General features: G+C 45.4%; 1 protein-coding gene across 1 annotated transcript in view; it reads left to right on the forward strand.

Moving 5' to 3' along the window:
• The window catches only part of PCGF2 (polycomb group ring finger 2), a 45,466-nt gene that overhangs the window by 17,810 nt on the left and 6,034 nt on the right, over positions 1–21,622 (forward strand). The window contains 5 exon segments of the mRNA XM_029572826.1: positions 18,661–18,794; positions 20,351–20,447; positions 20,818–20,873; positions 20,955–21,005; positions 21,112–21,226. Coding sequence (XP_029428686.1) covers positions 18,683–18,794; positions 20,351–20,447; positions 20,818–20,873; positions 20,955–21,005; positions 21,112–21,226 — 431 coding nt within the window. The 5' untranslated portion in view covers positions 18,661–18,682.

A 21,622-nucleotide genomic window follows, 5' to 3' on the forward strand; every position in this document is an offset into this window, starting at 1 on the left:
GCTGCAGAAAACATGGCAAATATTTTCATGGATGCTAATTCACACTGGCATGCTATGCGAGGTTGGAGCCCAACTGAGCCCTTATCTGGATGCTCGGGTGCCGACATAGGCACTCAACTGGGAGCAAATACGGACACTGGCGCCCAGAAAGGCGCCTAGCAAATGTTGCAGCTGAGGTGCTGAGCTCGGTGCTTAGTTGGTTGCGAATGTATACAATCAGGTGCCCAGAAAGGCGCCTAGCTAATTACCAATCTTGCTGCTTAGACACTCCTCTGGCCGCTCGGCTGCTGAGCTAAGCGCTGAGCTGGTTGCAAATCTGGCTGTTCCGAAGCCGAGAAGAGCACCTAGCTAAGCTGGCCACTCGGACGCCGAGATAGGCGCTCAGCTAGGTGGTGGTTTGCAGGACAGTCGGATGCCGACATCGGCCCCCCCTGAGTCGGCGCTGACTCTTAACTTGTGTCCTGACTGTGGCGATAAAAAACCTGCATTAAAAAAACTAGCATTAGCGTGGCTCCCTGCATTGCCTATGATTTAGCTAATCGCCTCCTTTGCATGCCGTTAGAATGCATTCTTGCAGGAAAAACCATGGGTCTGTAAGTGTGTTTGTATATGCTCTTTTCCTGCACACAAAACCCTTATTACATCCCCGTACAGAGCTTTGCATGGGAAAACACGCGTACAAACGCGAGCACAAACTCACAGCAGCTTTAGTGCACCTTATTACATTGGCCCTATTGTGCGGCTTAGCTGTGTATAATGGACCCTTTTGTACTGAAGGGTGGGAGCTGTGAAGGTGGCTAATCTGTCAGCTGATTTTCTGTATACAGATGTTTGGAGATGGCCAGAATGTGATATCTGAAAATTAACTCCATGCAGCAGTCCATTGGTTTTCAATCTTGCCATCCAGTACATTCGTGCTAATTGGGGTTTTGAGAAAATCCACAATGAATATGCATGAGAAAAGTTTACATGCACTGCCCCCACTGTATGCAAATTTGTCTCATGCATATTCATTTTGGATATCCTGCAAACCTGATTTGGTAAGGGAGTACTTGAGGACAGTATTGAAAATTGAATCTGATTTGAAGAATGCAATGTATTAAAAGAACTGTAAAATTGAGTCTCTTGTAGCCAAGTAATAAAATGAGATGTATTTGCATACACTGCTTCCACTGGATGTAGAATAAGAGCAAGTTTGCTCACCGTAAACGTTTTTTTTCCGTAGATAGCAGATGAATTAGCCATGCTGTCTGGGACTTCCTCCGTGCCACTAGGTGGTGGAGCCCTCAAAGATGAAACTGATCTTTGACAGTGAGGAGCGCCTGCTTGCATGATCCCGCGCTGCCTCGTCCCTGACAGTGAGGAGCGCCTGCTTGCATGATCCCGCGCTGCCTCGTCTCCTCAATCCATATCAAAGCAAGACGAGATGCAAAGGTGAAAAACTGGCCGGGGAGGTGGGAGGGTCAGCATGGCTAATTCATCTGCTATCTACGGAAAACACTGTTTATGGTGAGCAAACTTGCTCTTTTCCCGTAGATAAGCAGCATGAATTAGCCATGCTGTCTGGAAGACCCCAGCTGATGTATTGAGTGCATATAGCCCATATCATGTGTCCATGATGAAAAATGAGGAAAATGTGCTCAAGGCATAGACATGGGCTACCCGAGAATTGTGTTTCTCCTGTGTGCGTCATATGCAGTCTGCCGGTTTAAGCAGTAGCGGGAGGTGAGCAGATATAGCGAGGACCCTGGGGTTGCAGTGCAAAGTGCTAGGATAGGTCCTTCATGGAGATAATCTAGTGAAGTAAGCACAATATGGATGTAGTCCGTGTTATAGGCCGTGGACAGGGCATCTGAACGCTGTTGATAGCAGAGAAGAATGCAGTTCGAGATCCAGGCCAAGAGTGTGTACTTGAAGATAGGGGGTCTTGGGGCATTCGGGTTAAAGGTGACGGAGGGTTGTGGGGCTTTGTAGTCAGAAGGAGTGTGATGCTGTGAAGAAGCAAATGTTCTGTTACAAACCAGCGTATGGAGCTTAAACTCGCCTTGGTAGGCTCGAGGTTTTGGGAAAACCGGGACAGCGATGGATTGGTTGATGTGGAAACCGAAAGGCACTTGTGTGAGGAAGGCGGGATGTATATGTAGTGTAACCCTGTCGTGGTGAAAATTTAGATAGGGCAGTTAGCATACTAGAGGTTGCAGCTCGCTGATGCGCCTGGCGGAGGTGAGAGCAACCGAAATGGGCAGCTTCCAGACGAGGGACCATGAGAGGACAAGTGTCTAGCGGTTCTTATGGTGGGAGCTTGAATGTGCTCCATGGAACTATAGGCTTTCGGGCCCAGACTGGAGCTGTAAACCCCCGACACGAACCTGGAGGCAAGCGGGGGGGGGCCCAGAGATTGGCTTCAGATAGAGAGGAGAATGGTAAGGGATATGGCAGTGAGAGATGCTTGAACCGAAGCTGGTCAGAGGGCTCTGGCAAAAGAGATGGAGGAAGACTGGAGACGTTCTGGCAGACAGGTGAGCGGGTTTGCGCTGTTAGCTAAGCACCCGAAGGTGCAGTGTGTCTCGTTCCACCAATAGTTGATGTGTGTCCTGCAAAGAGACCAGCAGGAACCCCAAACTTGGGAGAAAAGTCCAGGACCTGGGATCTGAGCCGTGCAATTCAGAGATTTATTTTATTTATTTATTTAACAGTTTTTCTATACCGACATTAAAATGCACATCATATCGGTAATGGAAAATTACAATGAACAGGGGATGGGGAAACAGGACAACCAATGAATAGAAAGTGTAAGTAAGGCAGAGGCAAGATTAACAGTGTAGTAGAAATAAGAGAGAAAACTAATGGAGCAAGAATATTTACAAAATGCAGCGAAAGCATATAATTACATAATTACAGTATTCAACAAAAAATTCTTTGGATCAATGAAGGTTACATCTGTAGAGCGCGGGTGGGCAGGAGGCGGTAAGAAGATTAGTCTGGGAAGGCCTGGTGAAAAAGCCATGTGTTAAGCATTTTTCGGAATTTTAGGGGACATGGCTCAAGGCGGAGATGAGGGGGTAGGGTATTCCAGTGGGTGGGGCCAGCGATCGAAAAGGCACGATCTCTTGTGGCTGTAAGACGGACTTTCTTAAGTGGGGGGATTTGCAGTGTGCATTTACGGTTCGTTCTCGAAGGTCGGGAGGACTGGGTAAGTTTAAGTGGTTCACTTAGCCATGAGGATTTTTGATTGTAAATGGCTTTGTGTAAGATGGTATGGGTTTTGAAAAGAATATGGTATGAAATGGGGAGCCAATGTAATTCCTTCAGGATAGGGGTTATGTGGTCAGATTTACGAGCATTGCTAATTATCCTTGCTGTTGCGTAGGATAGGGGGAGGCCAAGGTAGAGGGAGTTGCAGTAATCAAGTTTTGAAGATAAGGTAGCTTGAATGACAGTTTTGAGATCGTGTGTGTGGAGAAGGGGCTTGTGTGTTTTTATGACCATAAGTTTGTAAAATCCCCCTTTTAAGACAGAGGTAATATGGTTTTTCAGATTTAGGTGTGTGTCAACTAGGACGCCAAGGTTACGTACAGGTTGTTGAGAGGTGAGGGTGGCGATCATGGGGTCGTTGGAGGGGGAGACCTTGAGAGACTGTTTGTTTAGCGGCATTGAAGGCAAGCTGAATAGAGGTGAGTGAAGCTGAAGGCAAGCTGAATGGAGATGAGTGAAGCGGTGGGCAATCACCACTTGGGTGAGAAGGCTTGGGATGTTTCCCAGAGGGATAGGTTGGTCACCGATAACTGAATTAGGAAGGCGTACCATGACTGCTGGGCCCGACGCTAGTGATGAAAATTAGGTTTGTGCTGGGAAGGCCGCTAATGGGAGTAGACTTCTCTTCAGTCTGCAAGGAATGTGACTTGTGGCAGCAGACGGGCAGTTGAGCACCGCCAGCAAAATAGGTAGAGTATACTGTTCTGTTCAGATGCGAAGAGGTCAAGATGGGAAAGACGCCAAGTCACCCCCTAATAAGTACCCAGTCGAGAGTATGAAAAATGTTCTAAGTTGTATGCCCTGAAGTTACTAACTACAGGCAGAAAACAGGGTGCAGGGAGATGGATCTGCTTACTACTCCATTTGAGGATTCCTACAGCTGCTCTGCAGGGAACCCGGAACCTGACCGTCTTTCATTGGTGAAGTAGAATATCTGAACCTGGTTGTTTGGGTGGACCATAAGAATGAGTTTGTGGAGGGTCTGCCCGAATGTCCGAAGAGTGGATCGGGGGCCCGAAGTTCCAGGCGGGTCACGTGTCACACCTGTCCCAAGTGGGCGACAGTCTTTGAATCCGTAGGTGGGTGAAATAGGGGACTCCACTCCCTGGTAGTAGCGTATCATATGGGATAGGGGCAAGCCTGTAGGTAACACAGAGGTGGCCAGCCAGCACTCACAATCTCTGCGGCTGCTGGGAGGGAGTGAGCCAGGAGCGGAGGAAACATGAAGAACTGACTCTATTGGGACCTCAGGCTCTAGTGTGAATGTCGCACATGTGGTCGCATATGAGGTACGAGATAGATTGATGATGCCCTGTGACAGAGAATGGTGAGAATTTATCAGGCTGAGGTCAGTGGTGGTTGCTTGTAGTGCGATCAACACGCATTGTCAGGGCATGCGCTCGGGCTTCAGAAGGAAGGCCATGAGCTGAATGAGTGAAAAAGGAGCTCTGATGAACTGCAAGGCCTGGGTGGGTCACAGATGGGATTCTGCGTAGGCGAGTAATGGGCCTAGATTGACCAGGCAAGAAGAAGTTTATGGGGAGATTGGTTCGCAGGGTGGATTGGTTAGTGGCCACCTGCAGGTAGTCGTCCAGGTAGGAAAAGTATAACTGGATCCCATGTCGACGAAAAGGTGCGCCAGTTCCATCGTGGAACCCTTGCTGACAAAAACCCGTGGGCGCAGAGAAATCCATTCCTTGTTGGGCATCTTCTGAGAGAACGTAGGTTCGGGTTGGATGGAGGCTATTGTACTTCTTGGGAAAGAAGAAGTGAATAGAGTAAGCTCCGGTGAAGGGGGGGGGGGGGGTAGCACCCGAAAGTACCATTGTGAGAGGAGATAATTTATCTCCTGTAACAGAAGCCTGTAGTGCGGATTGCAGTGGTTCAGGCAGACCAGGTGCAGGAACAAAGGAAGCTGAGGGAGTACCTCCCATATGACGTGCAGAGCAAAGGTCGATTGTGCTGTGCTCCCGGGATAGAATGAAGTGGGAGAGCCTGTCTCCTATTAAAGGTGGTGGGAACATGGAGCCTTAGAAAAAACTTTGAGTCGTAGAGGCTGGCGAGGGGGGGGGGGGGGGGTGGGAATGCTGCCGCTTTTCCTGCGAATGTGAAGGTTGAAGACGGCACGTTTGGGTCAGTAAGACTGACAAGGCTGGTAAAGACGATGTGGATAGAAAAGGTCATCTGGAAATATGATCCTGATGAAGCATCTGCGGAGGGGGCTGATGAGTGATTGTTTTCGCCAGCCTGTCTCTAATAAGAATGTCGGGAAGACAAGGATGGTTCGCCTATTTAATGTCACAATGGCACTCGCCTGTAAGGAAGCGCAGCGACTTGCAGTAATGATATTGGTGGTGGATTCCGTCGAAATATCTAAGTCTTCATAGATAAAAACGAAGAAAGTATCGTGAAGCTTCCTCTGTCATGTAGTGCTCAAAGGGCTGTGTCCTGGGACATAGGCTTTAAAGACTTGAGACATTTGTGGAAAACTGTGCCACAAATTATGTGATGCAGTATTGCGGATTGGAGCGCCTTCCTATTGAAGGTGTCTAGATATACACCACCCAGAAAGGGAGGTATATATTGGATGAAGGCTAGATCTTCGTACTTTCTTTAACCCTTTTTTTTTTTTTTGGAATCGCGGATTCCCTCACGACCGAGGCCTGAGGGAACTGGACTCTGAAGTATTAGATTTCCGTTGACGGAATATGAGATCTGATAGGAAGCCGCCAGTCCTCAGAAGGAGGATTCCCAGGTCTTGGTCAGCAAGGTAGGCTCCGCCGGAGTGTTGGAAAATTTTTTGGAGGATTCCAAAACTTCTGTTGTGTGGGTAACGGACCTTCGGAGTCCTTACCTCGAGGTTGTGTCCCTCGTTTTTTCAGGAAGTTAATGAGACTGATCTCCCGATGGAGAGACCGGTCATACAGTAGTTCAAGGGTCTGAGGGTTACCCTGTGGAAAACAAGCCCTGCGGATAGGAGTGCCCGGAGGAGACTCCTGCATGGAAAGACGGTGGAGGAGATTTGGCAGTTGGAAAAAGCTGTTAGGTGGTAACCGCAGGGTGTCCAAGTTCTGTCGGGCGGTTGTTGAAGTTTGTGCTCTATAAATGTTATAAACTGCAAGATTTCTGGTAGTTGGAGACAGTGAGGGACCCTGCCGGCTGGAGGCAGTTTCCTGGTTGAGTTGTAGTGCCCTTCGGGTGTACTGATGCCAGCTGTATGTTGCTGTCTGGTCCTTTGGGGATAGAACGTCTCCCGGAGGCCATGTGTGCTTTTTATGGAAGGGTCTTGGAGCCCTGAACCCTGCTGGTGGCTGAAGAAGAAGGTCTTTTTTTATTTTTTGTTGACCAACACAAGGGGAGAAAGGTTTGCGGGGCATTTATGCCCCGAAAAATTATCTCTGGGTGGCTTAGAGGTATTAAGTAGGATGCATCAGCGTTGGCACTGTGTAGGCTCAGTGGTCTGGCATTTGTGCTGGCATTGCATCACAGGGCCGACTGCTCGACGCTGGTACGTCCCGTGTCTGTGCGCCGCTGATGCGTTGGGCAGCTGGTGGACGCGTCGGACGCGACGGTGCGTCGATGTGTATTCTGATATGTCAGCAGTTCACTGTGCCAATGCGTCGGTGAGTCAATTGTGCGTTGATACAACTTCCGATTCCGTATGTCGTTGCCCCCCCAGAGCTCTCCTTGGTGCTGGCCCGGACGAACCGGGAGGTCCACAGAGGAGGCTCGACAGTAAGGTCCCCTAGCGGCCGGGGGGGGGGGGGGTGCCCAGAGAAGATCTATTTACGTCTCCTAAGGGCAGTCATTGATTCTATCATTGCTACTCAAAGAAGATGTTCTGTGTTCCTTATTTTTTTTTGTTACTTTCTTCTTTCTCTCTTTTTTTTTTTTTTTTCTGTCAGAGAGAACTCTGTGTGCACTCAGTCACGCGGAAAAAAAACGGACTGAGACTTGAGGCAGCACGGGATCATGCAAGCAGGCGCTCCTCACTATCAAAGATCAGTTTCAGCTTTGAGAGCTCCGCCACCTAGTGGCACGGAGGACGTCCCAGACAGCATGGCTAATTCATGCTGCTTATTTACGGGAAAATAATATATTGTGGGTATCCTGAAAATCCAAGCAGCTGGGGTTACCTGAAATGAGCGCTAGGAATCACTGCAGGACTTGAGGTTAAACTAGGAACATCCTGGAACAGCCACATCAATACCAAGAACTGTAGTACATAGGAGAAGGCAAGTAAGAGACAGCAGATCGATACTTTTATTGAAAACTGGCTTCTTATAGAAACTCAAAAGCACTCAGAGCAACGGTGAGTTTTAGGCTGTGGCTTGCCTGCCTGTGGAACCTTTAATAAATTGCATGGTAATGGTGAATTAGAACATTTATCTGATTTCTGAGTCAGGCCCACTACCTCTCTGAAATGGGTTAACCTGGGAGGTATGTGAGCGCTAGGACTTGGGTGAGAGGATGGGGACGCATTAGTGAAAATGCAGACAGATTGGGATGAGGGCTTTATTCATATTACATCTGCTTTTGCATTAGCTGTAGCAATGCACGCGTTCTTCTGGAAAAATCACATGAGCACAGAGTGCACCCAAATAATTCCATTCTCCACAAGAAATATGATATTAAACCTTGAGTGGCTGGAAGGATGTTTACAACTTCATGTTCTGACTTAACTCCTGATGTCTAATAATGTGGTGTTCAGAGTGTGCTTAAATATTAGTTGGGCGTAACTTGCACAATTTATTGTATGTATTTATTTAAAAGTCCTTATACATTGCTTATTTTGGAGGTTCACTGCTAAGCAGTGCACAAAAACTATACCGAATATAGCAAACATTAAAACAAAACATAACTACCTAAAAGCATATTATCAAAAACAATACAGTAAGAAGGAAGCTAAAGAGTAATAACCTATACATGGCACTAATCTGGTGAAGGGAGTAAATCTCTTCAAAATTAATCCCAAATGTATTGTTAGTTTAATAGAAAGATCTCTTCTTTTAACTGGTTTAACGTTTATTTCTTATAATCAAACCGGACTAACACTGCATCTCAATGACTTCAGAAAGGGGAGAGGGAAGAGTATTATAGTAACGTGTTGTCATGGCTATGAGGTAATTAAATTTGAAAACTCTGTGTGTGTGTGTGTGTGTGTGTATATATATATATATATATATATATATATATATATATATATAGTATCAATAGTCAACTCCTAAATAAACATCATATTTGATAGCTGAGAAACAATGTATATTTATAAAATAGAATGTGGCTCCTCATATATCAAGTGAGCTTCTTTGTTATTTGAAAGATTGCTCACAGGCAAGAAATTTATAGCTTGTTGAATGCTATTTTACAGTCTGTCTTATTACTCCAAGACTGTATTGCCTTCATTTAATCATTGGTAGCCTCATTCTACAACATTTACTTTTTCTTTTCGCGTTTTTTTTTAGTTGTTTTTTAAATAAGTAAGACACTTATCATTGCATAGCGTGGTTTTGACAGCTTTTACAACATGGCCCGAACCATTTTTTTTAGACACGGTACGTGTTTCGTGGGCTTCTTCAGGGGTGGAAATTTTCTGCGGTGTCTACAATATAAACAAACAAAGTTATTCTTAACTTGCCGTACAGTTGAATAACTGAAGTTGAAGCTGTTCACTATGTCATATGTTCACAAAGTCTGTCCTGCTGCATACGCTACTGCTTGGTCTCAGCTTTGCTGAAAACAGGATCCGTCCTGTTTAAACCGGAGATTTTCTAACACTCGGTAGGTTCATAACAGACCAATGAAAATGAAGGGAGATAGCTCTCTCCGCCAATGATAATTCAGAGCAGTGATGACCATTAGACGCTATCATTTAAGTCATCTGGGGCTTCAGATGCTAGAGTAAAAATCCACCATTGCTCCCGTAATTAAGATGACAGCTGATGTCTCCGCCTCGATCACTTTTAACAACTTGTTCCAAGATTGTCCATTTGAGTTGATCAAATGTATGGTTAGTTTGAAGACAATGCATTACCATTGGGGCCTCTATGTTGCTAGTGTTTAAACGACTTTGGTGTTCTCGTAGATGGATTTTAATCTGTCTACTGGTACGGCCAATGTATAAAAGCGGACAGGGACACTGAATTAAATATACAACTTGTGTGGACTCACACGTGGTGTTGCAGTTTTTTTTGTACATTTTCTTCGTTCAGGATGTTGCCACACATTGCCTTCCATTGTAGTATTGCACATGTCACATTTGCCACACTGGTTGTGCTCTCCATTAAAAAGCAATAGTTTTGACGAAGATAGTGATGCATGTACCACATGATCTCTAATGTTTCTACTCCTTTGATAAGAAATCAAGGGAAATTCTTGAAATGAAGAATGGAGCTGTAACACATGCCAGTGTGTTTTAATACTTTGCGCTATCAGATATGATTTTTCAGAAGACGCAGATGTTAGCTGTTACTGGTGCTTTGGATTGATACTGTAACAATGCGTTACGTGGTAAATAATCTCATTTATAAGCTTTATATACCGTTGAATAAGGGTAGCCACGATCAAAAATCTTCTTGCAAGTATTTGTGCTTGTGCCTTAAAACTCCTGATCTGTTGAACAGAGGCGGACATTTCCTAAAAAATTGACTGACTGAGGCCATTTTTAAAGGCCCGATGATGAAAACTAGTATATCGTAGGAGATTGTTCCTGTCTATCATTTTGCGATGAACAGTTGTGGCCAATTTACTTCACTGTTTGGTGATCAATATGTCCAAAACACTGCATATTATCACTAGATTGAATGGTGAATTTTAAATCTGGATCCTGATCATTGATCCATGTTGAAAATGAATCCAAAACTGAACCTTCCGCTGTCCACAAAAATAAAAGGTCATCTATGTACAGAGTCCAGAAGGAAATATGGGTAAACCATGTTGATGAATAAATGAGATGGCGCTCAAAGCGATCCATCACCAAATTCGCAATGGATGGAGCAGCAGAGGACCCCATCGCAATGCCGTGGATCTGCAAATAATAATTGCCATTGAATTGAAAGTAATTGTTTTAATACTAGTTGTGCAACCTCGTATACAAATCTGAATGGGATTCGTCCGTCTTCCATTTTATCTTTGACATTCTTCTATAATATTCAAAGCTGTGGTCTGAGACACGTTCATATAGAGCGATATAACATCCATTGTCACCAATAGAGTGGAAGGTGTCGGTAAAACTATTTCTTCGAGTTTTTTCAAAACTTGTGTAGTATCTTGTGTATAGGAACGTGTTTGTTTTACCACAGGTTGCAAGAATGTGTCTAAGAAAATGGCTAATGGTTCTAGCGCTGACCCGTTGCTGGAAATGATGGGCCGCAGTGGGGGGTTAATTAGCGTCTTGTGGACTTTAGGTACACCATATAGTATGGGGATACGGGGATAGTCAACCTGCAGGAACTGTCGTTCTTTGTGTGTTAAAAACGGGGTTACCTGGGGGGCACTGTTTTCGGCGGATACGTGCAGTCGCATAAAGCCTTTGCTCCGTCCACCCGCTCGCTAAAAAACCCCGCCAGAAGCAGCAAAACATTGCGAAAATTGCCAGACTCAATACTTACCGTGTGCGGAACAACTCCTCTGCCCGATGCCATGGCCGCTAAAAGGAAGACAACAGATTTGCGGCAATTCTCGTTCGACAGGTCGGCGGCCCTGACGAGCCAAGATGGTGGTGCGGAGGCTGCCGCGGAGGGGGGAACGGTTTCTCCTGAACAGGAGCAGATAGAGGCACAGAGCCTTGGCGATAATACCCCCGATGCAGCGCTGCTGACTCGGGCGGAAGCCAGGACGTGGTTTATGGAGATTCGTGCAGATTTAAAGCAGCATCGTGCAGACATCATGGCGTCCGTGGCAGACTTGAAGGAAGACCTGGCAGCATTAGGGCACAGGGTGGATGAAAACAAAACTAGGATTGACGCCCATGGTGACTCCATTAACACACTTGTTAACCAGCGGGCTTCTACATCCTCTGCCATACTGGACCTTCAGAGTAAGGTTGAAGACTTAGAGAACAGAAACCGGCGCAATAACTTACGCATACGGGGAGTGCTGGACACCCCAGAGTATGCTGAGGTGGAGGTGGTCGCACTCCAGATTTGTCAACACATCCTGCTTCAAGGATCGGAGGGTGACCAGGCACACACCTCGGAACCAGCGGCAGTTCAGTTTGAAAGAGCGCATCGGGTGTTAGGCCCTAGAACAGACCAGCGACCACGAGACATTGTGCTGTGCTTTTCTAACTTTCCCGTCAAGGAGTGGATCTATATAATGGCCAGGAAGATGAAGGATATTCGCTGGAATAATCATGCCATATCCATATATCAGGTTTGTCTCCAGTTACGCTGAAAAAACGGTACGAGCTGTGTGAAGTCACAGCACAATTAAGAGAGCGGAATATTAAATATAGATGGATATTCCCTTTTGGACTTTATTTTCAAATCCAGGGAACCAGCTATAAGATTACTACGCTGGCTGAACCAGTTGTGGCATTTACCAAAGCACAACTCCAGGTTACTTTTCAGCACACCAGTGAACAACCTCAACAGCAGAAGATGGATAACGCACCTCGCTGGCAAAGGGCAGATAAAGGTGGAAAGAGACTCCGGCTACAACCTGATCATAGAAGACCGGCAGAGCAGGAACACGGCTGAGGAGACCAGCCCAACAGGACTATTGTGGTTCTTCTGGGACTAAGGTTTGATGTGGTGGCCAGGCCTTAAGATGCCACTGCCGGTTCTCGATAATAGGCGATGTTGTTATTTAATTTTATTGCAGTTCAGGATAGGGCACCTGTGTGTTAAGGGTGCTCTTCACTCTGGTTACTTGAAGGGGTTTTGCATTATCACTCATTGTTTATGTTATTAGGGTGGGACGGTGCGATGTTGGGACTAGTACGCACCGTACGAAATCACTGACCTCTGGAGGAGAAGTATCCCATGGAGGATTGCAGGGATACAGTTGGACTGATTGAGGGGAATGCTGGAGTTTTTGTTTTTATGTTTGGATATAGGTATGCCACAAAAGGGTCCGCTGCTATAGTTAATAGCATTTCAGCACGATCCACTGGTTACAGTATACTTGCAAACAAGGGAGGATCGAGTAGTATCTCTTGGGGTGGGATCTGGTCGACTACTGACAGAATAAATGGCAACTAAATTATTGTCCTTAAATGTTAAGGGGCTCAATACACCAGGGAAGTGGTCTCTTCTGCGACGGGAGCTGCAGAGACAGCAGGCGGATATAGTGTTTGTACAAGAGACGCATGTAAGGAGGGCATCACCAGTGACTCTTAAGCTTCCCTAATTATGCTACAGCGCACTGGGCGGCTAGTACAAAAACCTCAAAGTATACAGGGGTAGGGGTGTTGATAGCACTCACCTTTGTTCATGAAGACCTTTCTCACGTATATGACGCCCAGGGCCGATATATTCTGCTCAAATTGAGAGTGGGAAAGCAGGTGTACACGCTACTCAATGTGTATTTCCCGAATGCACAAAAGCCTCCTTTATAGATGTGCTCCATACCCTACTTCAACAGCATTTAGAGGGTGATCTAATTTTGGGAGGTGACTTTAATTTTGTTCAGAACCCATTAGGGACTTCAGTTCTGGGAAAATGTTCGACCAACCAACCCGTAGGAGGTGGATTCAATTTTTAGAAGATTGGGGGTGGTTAGATATATGGAGGGAGCGTTTTCCAACCTCTCGCTCCTCTACTTTTCTTCTCAAGTGCGCACGGCACCTATACTAGAATAGATCACTTTTTCCTCTCTAAACCTTTACAAGTCTTAGTTGCCAAGACTGACATAGATGTTATTACATGGTCCGACCATGCTCCCATATGGCTCACGTGTACCTTTGCTGGTACGGATAAAGGGTTCCGATCTTGGCGCCTTAATGACTCTCTGCTTACCGATGTAGCTTTTTGTGGTCAAGTAGAACAGTTATTGAGGGACTATTTTGTCACTAACCAAACGGTCGGAATGTCACCGCTAACGGTTTGGGAGTGCTCCAAGGCGGGTGGTCAGGGGGGGCATGCATAGCAAGGGCGGCCTATTGCAATAAAAAGAGGGATGGCCAGCGTAGGCAGTGGACACAAGAGCTAAACACATTGACGCAATCGCACAGCCGCACTAAATCCGACTCGACATATCGCCAGATAGTAAGGCTACGGGATCAATTGAGGGCGCTAGAGGATACCGCAATTAGTCTTCAACTTATGCTCTTGAAGCAGCAGTTTTTCGAAGGGGGGAACAAGGCGGGAAAGTTTCTTGCTCGCCAACTCAAATCGGCACAGGCCCGCACGGTGATACCTAAACTCCAGACTGCGCCCGGGCATATAATTACTTCATCAGAGGACATTCGAAAAAACTTTACTGACTTCTATTCTGAACTTTATGCTAGAGACACAGTCATTACCGGGGAGGGAATTACTCGCTATTTGGAAGATGTACAACTTCCGATGCTCACCTAGCAGCAAAAAGATGGGCTGGATAAACCAATAGAACAGGTCAAAGTGGAGGCCGCTATAAAGAAACTTAAGCCGGGAAAGGCACCAGGGTTGGATGGATTCACTGGTTTATATTATAGGAAATTCGCGACCCTGTTGGTGGAACCTCTAACTGATGCTTTTAACTCTCTGTTAGGTGATACCTCCTTCACCAAAGATTGCAATACAGCAGGTATTACTGAATTAGCGAAACCCGGCAGGGATCCCACTAAGTGTAGCTCATACAGACCCATCTCCTTAATAAACATTGACCTGAAAATATTGGCCAGAGTACTAGAAGCCAGACTTAACAAGATACTTCCTGGGTTGATACATAATGACCAAGTGGGTTTTGTGCCAGGTAGGCTGGCTGCGAACAATGTTCAGATAGTGGATGTGGTTTAGCGTAAGGGTACACCGGCAGTACTACTAGCACTGGATGCTGAGAGAGCTTTCGATCTTGTTCATTGGGAATATCTCTTTAAAACTCTGGAGACCATGGGTTTCGGGAACTCTTTCTTGTTATGGGTATGTAAACTGTATGATCACCCTCAGGCACGGGTGAAGGCGAATGGCGGGTATGGAACCCCTTTTTCCATTCAGAGAGGCACAAGACAGGGCTGCCCGTTATCGCCCTTATTATTTGCTCTGTTCCTTGAGCCCTTTGCCATTAGAGTTCGAGAAGCTGCAAATATAAAGGGAATTGCTGGGGGTTCGGTACACTCAAAAATTTCCCTTTTTGCAGATGACATTATGCTAACCTTGACTGATCCCCAGACATCCTTGCAGGGTGTGATGGACGAGCTCCATAGCTTTTCGGCGGTGTCAGGCATGCGAGACAACTATGAAAAGTCGGAGTTGCCTTAATTTTAAACTTACCTTCCAGTGAGGTACAGGAACTAAGCCGCAGCTTTCCATTTCTGTGGGCTTCCTCCGCACTTAAATACTTGGGAGTTAAGATTGGACCCCATAACCATCAATTGTTTGATTTAAATTATAAACCACTAGTCGTTAACTTACAAGAGAAGCTTCGACGATGGGGCAGCCACGCCCATTCTTGGATAGGGAGACTAGCTATAGTGAAGATGACTGTACTACCGCGATTCCTCTACTTCTTTACTACTATACCTATTCACATTCCCACCACGTGCCTTAAGAAATGGCAACAAATACTTTGTAGTTTTATTTGGAGGAAAAGACCACCGAGGGTGGCTAGACATGTTTTATACCAACCTAAGAATAGGGGAGGCTTACACATGCCTAACTTAGCCTGGTATTACTATGCGGCACAACTGCGAGCTCTTATGGCCTTACATGATACACGTGAGGCACCACAATGGGTACTTGGTAGAACAAGGTTTACTGGGCGAATTCCCAATATCCGCTCTTCTGTGGCAACCACGCACTTCATGGGGTTCTATCACGTATCTCCCGTACGCTCTCTGCACCACCCTGCGTATTTGGCATAGATGGAAGACATTGTTGATAGGTGAGGAGAGCTACTCCCTAATGACACACTTATTCACCAATACAGCACTCCCCTTTCAGGAACGATCACTAGCTACTAAGCGTTGGATGAGTGCAGGACTTATGCGCCTAGGTCATGTTATACGTCAAGGGGGGATGATGACCAGGGACCAATTATGCGCTTTACATTCAGAAGGGACTATTGATTTTTTTCTTTATGCTGGGATTCGCTCCTTTATCAACAGAGGGCTTCGATTGCACACTGTGCGCACTACTAATACCTTATTTGAAACTCTATGCCAGCACGCACCGACCATCAAAGGTATTATTTCCTAAATATATACACTGTTTAACAATACTAGGATCAGGGAGCCTGGATATCGGGCGCTGTGGGAATCTGATTTTGGGATCCAGTTGGAAGATAGTGACTGGGATACCATTTACACCATGGCTCGCAAATGCTCCATATCAACGGGGCTACAAGAAAATTGTTATAAAATGATTTACCGTTGGCACTATACACCTGTCGCACTACATAGGTTCTATTCTTCTATCTCTGATCTCTGTTGGCGGGGCTAAGGAGAACGTGGCACGTATTATCATGTTTGGTGGTCGTGTCCACGGATATGCACCTTCTGGCATGTAGTGTTTAAGTGGTTAGCGCATATGTTGCAAGTTACCTGTAATGTACAGCCCTGGCATGCTCTCTTAGGCCTACCGTTGGAAGAACATAACACTCAGACACAGAAATTGATTTTGCAAATTTTTATTGCGGCTAGAGCAGAAATTGCATTACACTGGAAGCAACCATAGCTGGGGTACAATATAGGACGTTATCTTATTACCAGCTAGGACGGTTAACAGCCATACATCAAAACAGAGTGTCAGCTTTTCAACACACTTGGGCGCCTTTTCAGGCATGGTTAGACAATCAAAGCTCCTTAGAGAGGAGTACCTCACCTGTCCAGTCCGAGTAGCGGATTTTCTACGTGCATTGCTGTATAGTGGATTCCTTTTTCTAGGTTGCTATTGCTCCTAGATTCACATATAATTTTGGATCTATATGTCGTACCTTTTTTTTTTTGCTATGGTTTGCAATATTCTCCAGCAAGGGGGGGGGGGGGGGGGGAGTGGAGGGAAGGTGGGGTTTGTTTCTGCCATATTAATGGTAAAAATGTCTCAATGGTATCCATATAAGATGCTCCAGGATGTCTGATGACTATTTATGATGTATTTTGATGTTTCCTATCTTACAGTATTTGAGCTGTACAGGATCTGTTTAGTTATTTAGACTTGATCTTGACTTGTTTTGTATCATACTTGCCAGTTGTGACAATAAAAACAGATTATATACAAAAAAACAAAAACGGGGTTACCTTTTCATCTAGAGATGGCTATGAGGTAGCCAGAGTTTCTATCACCCCTTTGTACTGAATGATGATGCTGTAGACTGTGCCGTCTTATTGCCTCTTTCTGTCCTGAATATGGTTCTGGGCTTTAATTGCCCCCTGCTTTGCTGAATGTGGTTCTGGGTTGTGCTGTGCTTTTCTCTTCCTATGCTGAGGGAGTGCTGATATCAGCTGCACCTGATGGTGGATGATCAGCACTTGAGTATTTATTTGTCGGGGAATGTACGTGTTTAATACTTGCAAAAGAAATAGAGAATGAAAGTCTATAAAGTGTGTTAAGGAAATTAGTTATTGTGTGTGAAAAGTTTGCAAAAAGTTAATTCTTTTGCTGTGGGAAGGTGTGAGAACTATCTTTTGGAGAAGTAATCGGGAAGTTTGATTTTTCCACCTAACCTGGTCACATAGTTTTGTATAACCATTACTAACAAAATTAGAAGGGAAATTTTTCACAATAAGAGTCAATTAGAGATTTACATCAAGAAGTGAGTAATCAACCATAATTTAACAATTGATTAACTGTAGTCCTTTGCAAGTTGTTGACAGATTAAAATAAAGTCCCTTAAATGTATTAGGGTATTTTAATTTGATTAAGCATCATAGTTAAGAAACTAACTATTCAACATCAAGATACAGACAGCAGTACTGCAGTGGGATGGGGCTATCCAGTCTAGTGCTTTTCACCAACTGCCCATAGGTGTGGTGATGGAGTTGTTGGTGAGAGGCTGTATGTGAGCACCTAGTGCAAAGCAGAAAGTGTTTGATTTTCTGACAAACCTGCAGGAGGGGAGGCAGACAGAGGTATATAGAGGAGACCTTCCAGTACATAGTTGAATGGAGGTGGGACCATTCTGGTAACCCTTGTGCTGTTTTGGAGAGGAGCAAGGTCCTCTGGAAGGAAAGCATTGCATTACCTTGGTGTGGCAGGAAGGGATTCTGGAGCTGCCCTGAGGATGTGTCTCCAAGAGGGAAGCCATAGGACTGCTGTCCTAATTTTGTGATTTGATCATTAGGAATGTAGAACCACTTTGCTGATTATGGCATCAATTAGCAGCCAATCAAATGAAATAAATAATGATAGCTGGTGGGTGTGAGGATTGCTTAGTAACTTGTCTGTCTGGTGTGAAGGTGGCAGACCTCACCCTTCACATAGATAAGATTTTTAGAAATTGCCAGGGAGGAGCTGGCCTTCATGGTACATGTGGGTACCAGTGCAGAAGGAAGGCTGTGGCAGGCTCTTACGTAGGAAATTGAAATCCAGGATCTGCAGAGTTGCATTCTCAGAAATTCTCTTTGTGGCATGCGCAGACCCCCAGAGGCAGGCTGAGCTCGAGTCTCCGTGCACGGATGAGGCAGTGGTGCAGGCACCAGAGCTTTAGATTGGTTAGGAACTGGAGAACATTTTGGGGAAAGGGGAGCCTATTCTGATGGGTTGGACTCCACGTTAACTGGGAGAAAAGCAGCTAACATGTAGTATTTGAGTTTCAAAGCACTTTATGTCCGTAAACATGGGTTTCTGCCAGAAATTGCTCCTTTATAAAATTGCACAGGGTATGTGTGCATAAAAGTGGTTACGTAACTGAGTTTCACACACAAACTGGGGATTTGGGGAGATGGAGATAGAGATGGGGTTTATGCACATACCATGAAAGATCAGCTGGTTCTATTTTTAAAACTGCCTGCTCTGGGGCAGGAGGGCAGATAACTCTCTCCTGCCTCACGCTGTGCCTTGGATGAGGGAGGGAGAAGGGTATCAGGCCTCAGATCTGAACTTTGGTTGGGAGAAGTGGCCTTTTAATTTGGCTAGAGGAGATAAGGGGGCAAGCGATGCAGTGGGGATGGGGCTCAGAGTTTGGCGATCCCTTACACTTTTGGTTTAGGGGGAGAGGAGATCCTCTGTGCTAAGCAGCCTTTTCACTTCGGGCTAGTTTATACAGGGGATTCTAACTCGTGGCTCTTACTTGTCTTTGTCTGATTCTCTTTTGGTTTGTTTGAAGATACCTGAGGCAGCTGGTGAAAATGCAGAGAACCAGGAGGATAAAGATCACCGAGCTGAATCCCCACCTGATGTGCGCTCTGTGTGGGGGGTACTTCATTGACGCCACCACCATTGTGGAGTGTCTACACACCTGTAAGTACATTTATTGCTCCCATGTACCCTGAGAGATGAAGGGGGTTGTAATGAGAGAAACTCCCTGTATCCCAGTTGGATGGAAGCTGGCAAGAAGCTATCGATTACCTGGTGTGCTTTGTCCACACTTCGGGGATGACTTTTTTTCTTCTTTGCATGGTAAAATGTTAGGGGGTTTGCTTTCCGCTGGAAGGATAGGTATGCATACTTTATCCTTTACAGAGGTCTTGTGGACATAGGTGTGCTCTATTGTAAAGTTCTTTTACCTTTCATTTTTTGATCAGGTGTTGGACTGGGATCACAATGCATTGTAGAATTTTTGTCTGCAAAAAAACAGTGGTGAACCTGCTCCAAGTTCTCCACCCCTCAGTGAAATATTTTGGCTTCTGTCTGCTGCGATGGATATGGAACTGGTTAGTTTGACGATGAAGGGGGTAGGGTATGTGCAGAGTCAGTCTGGACCAAGGGGAATGAGACAGTGAGGCCCAAACTGCCTGAAGCCCATGTTGTCCTGGAATGCTCCACAATTCTATGACAGAGATTTGGGGAAACTTTGAATGCACTTTTGGGGTTAATAGGAAAAGTTTTGTCTTTTTGCAGATGACACTAGGATCTGTAACAGAGTGAACACCCCTGAAGGAGTAGAGATCTGACAAAGCTCGAGGAGTGTTGAATACTTGGCACCTGAGTTTTAATGGGGAAAAATGTGCAGTCATGAATTTAGGGTGGAAAAGTCCAAGGAGCACAGTATACTGAGCTATACTGACGAGAAGAGACCTCCGAGTGATAAGATAGTACAGCAAAGTGGTAACCAGAGCTCCAGGAATGCAAGGGGGAGGTATAACTAATAGGAGAAAGGAGGTGATACTGCATCTGTACCTTAGGATATAGATAGGTCTGTGCCAGAATCCCGGTGAGGTGAGACCCAAGGACTTAAACTTGTATAACCTAGAGGAGATATGATAGGGACATTATATACCTGAAAGGTATAAATAATATAGAAGAAGCACATGTCTTTCAGTTGAAAGAATACCCTAGAGCAAGAAATCATGCTATGAGGAGTAATATCAGGACAAGTTCCTTCTTGGAAAGAATGGTGGATGCAGGGCAGGGGAAGTGATGGAGCCCAAAAAAATGTAAGATTTTAAGAACCTTTCACCAGTAGGGGTCCTATCCCAGGCTAAGTGAGGAGACTGTCAGAGATCAGCTGGGATCTGTGGCTTTGCCCAAGGAAGTCCTTATCTGTGGTCAGCATTTCTATATTACAAAAGTTTCACTATAATGATGATACGAGCTGGAGTAGACTAAGCCTGTTGAAGGATGATTTCCTGGCCTAAGGCAGCTTACCTGAAGGATTTTATGTCAGGGGATCCATCCTGGCTGCAATGAACCTGCTTAATGCCCTCTTGTTTCCCCTGAATATCTCGTAGATATCCCACTCCTGCATCTCTCGTCCCCCAACACACACACCCACGCCCAAAGAGCTGCCTCCCTTCATATCTGAAGTTGTGTTGCCTTGTTTTTATGTTTCTGCCTTTTTTTCTCTCTTGTTTCAGTCTGTAAGACCTGTATAGTCCCTTACTTGGAAGCCAACAAATTCTGCCCTATGTGTGATACCCAAGTTCATAAAACCAGGCCCCTCCTCAGTATCAGGTCAGTTGTGGTTCTTTTCCTCTTCTTCCTATGCCCTTTAAAAGTAAGGGGAAAGATGCCCGAGAAAGTAAAACGTGCCTTTGATATATTCGTGCCCACAAGAAACGAGCTACAGGATGGCCCAAGATAAAACATAAAATCCTGTTGTTAGTGTCAGATTGACCTGGAGGTATCAGATTATCTGACACCTATGAACAAGCCCCACAGTGGCCCAAATATATCATCATAAAGATGAAATGGATATGTGTGTGGCTGTTTGCCAGCCTCTTGCATGGAAACGGGATGGGGCCAGGGATCATCTGTGCTCCGTGTGGAAACAGTTCAGCCTCTTCTGCATCGTTGCTCACTTTGGACTCTTCCTTCCTTTCAGGTTGGACAAAACCTTACAGGATATCGTCTATAAACTGGTGCCAGGTCTTTTTAAAGGTACAGAAGCTAAGCCCTCCCCACACAGTGCCTGCTCATTTCCAAATCTCTTCCACTTACTCTGGATTTCTTTTCTGTCAGATGAGATGAAGAGGAGACGTGCCTTCTACGCGGCTTACCCGCTGCCAGATGGTAGGGATCTGGAGGCTGCTTTTCCAGGCTCTTTCATTTGCTCTCTTTTCTGTACTGTTTTGACTACACATTTGGTTCCTGCCTCTCCCCTTGTGATGTTCTGCAGTGCTCAGTGACGCCAACGAAGCTCGCAGTGAAGTGACAGACCAGGAGAAGGAGAAGGCTGCCCTGCGGGACAACGAGATAGTCAGTTTATCCATCGAGTTCTATGAAGGGAACAGGTAAGGCAGAGTCCACCCTCTTCACATCTTTCATGCAAGATGCGAAGGTCGTCTTATTGGCAAAACAGAGGACTGACCATTATAATGGAAGATGAAATCCAAGGCCCAGCAGGTTAAATGGGCACTTCCTTGGCTTGCTATTTGTCTTGCTTATGACTTTGGGAAAGTGACCACTGCTGAATCTTTAATTACAGAATTAAGCATCTGTCCTATTCAGGGTGAGCTTATGAGAGGACTAAAAAGGACTGAATTTCAAATCATTTCCACTTCTCAATCTAACACAGAACATGCATGCTTTGCTTCTTCTGGATGCTAATACAAAGAAAGCACAACTTCATTCCTTCCACCTCTTTCTCTCTCAAACAGTTATAAATCTTTCTATGTAGAGTGTTTTTC

Source organism: Rhinatrema bivittatum, chromosome 12, assembly GCF_901001135.1.
Source record: "Rhinatrema bivittatum chromosome 12, aRhiBiv1.1, whole genome shotgun sequence".
NCBI classification, from domain to species: domain Eukaryota; kingdom Metazoa; phylum Chordata; class Amphibia; order Gymnophiona; family Rhinatrematidae; genus Rhinatrema; species Rhinatrema bivittatum.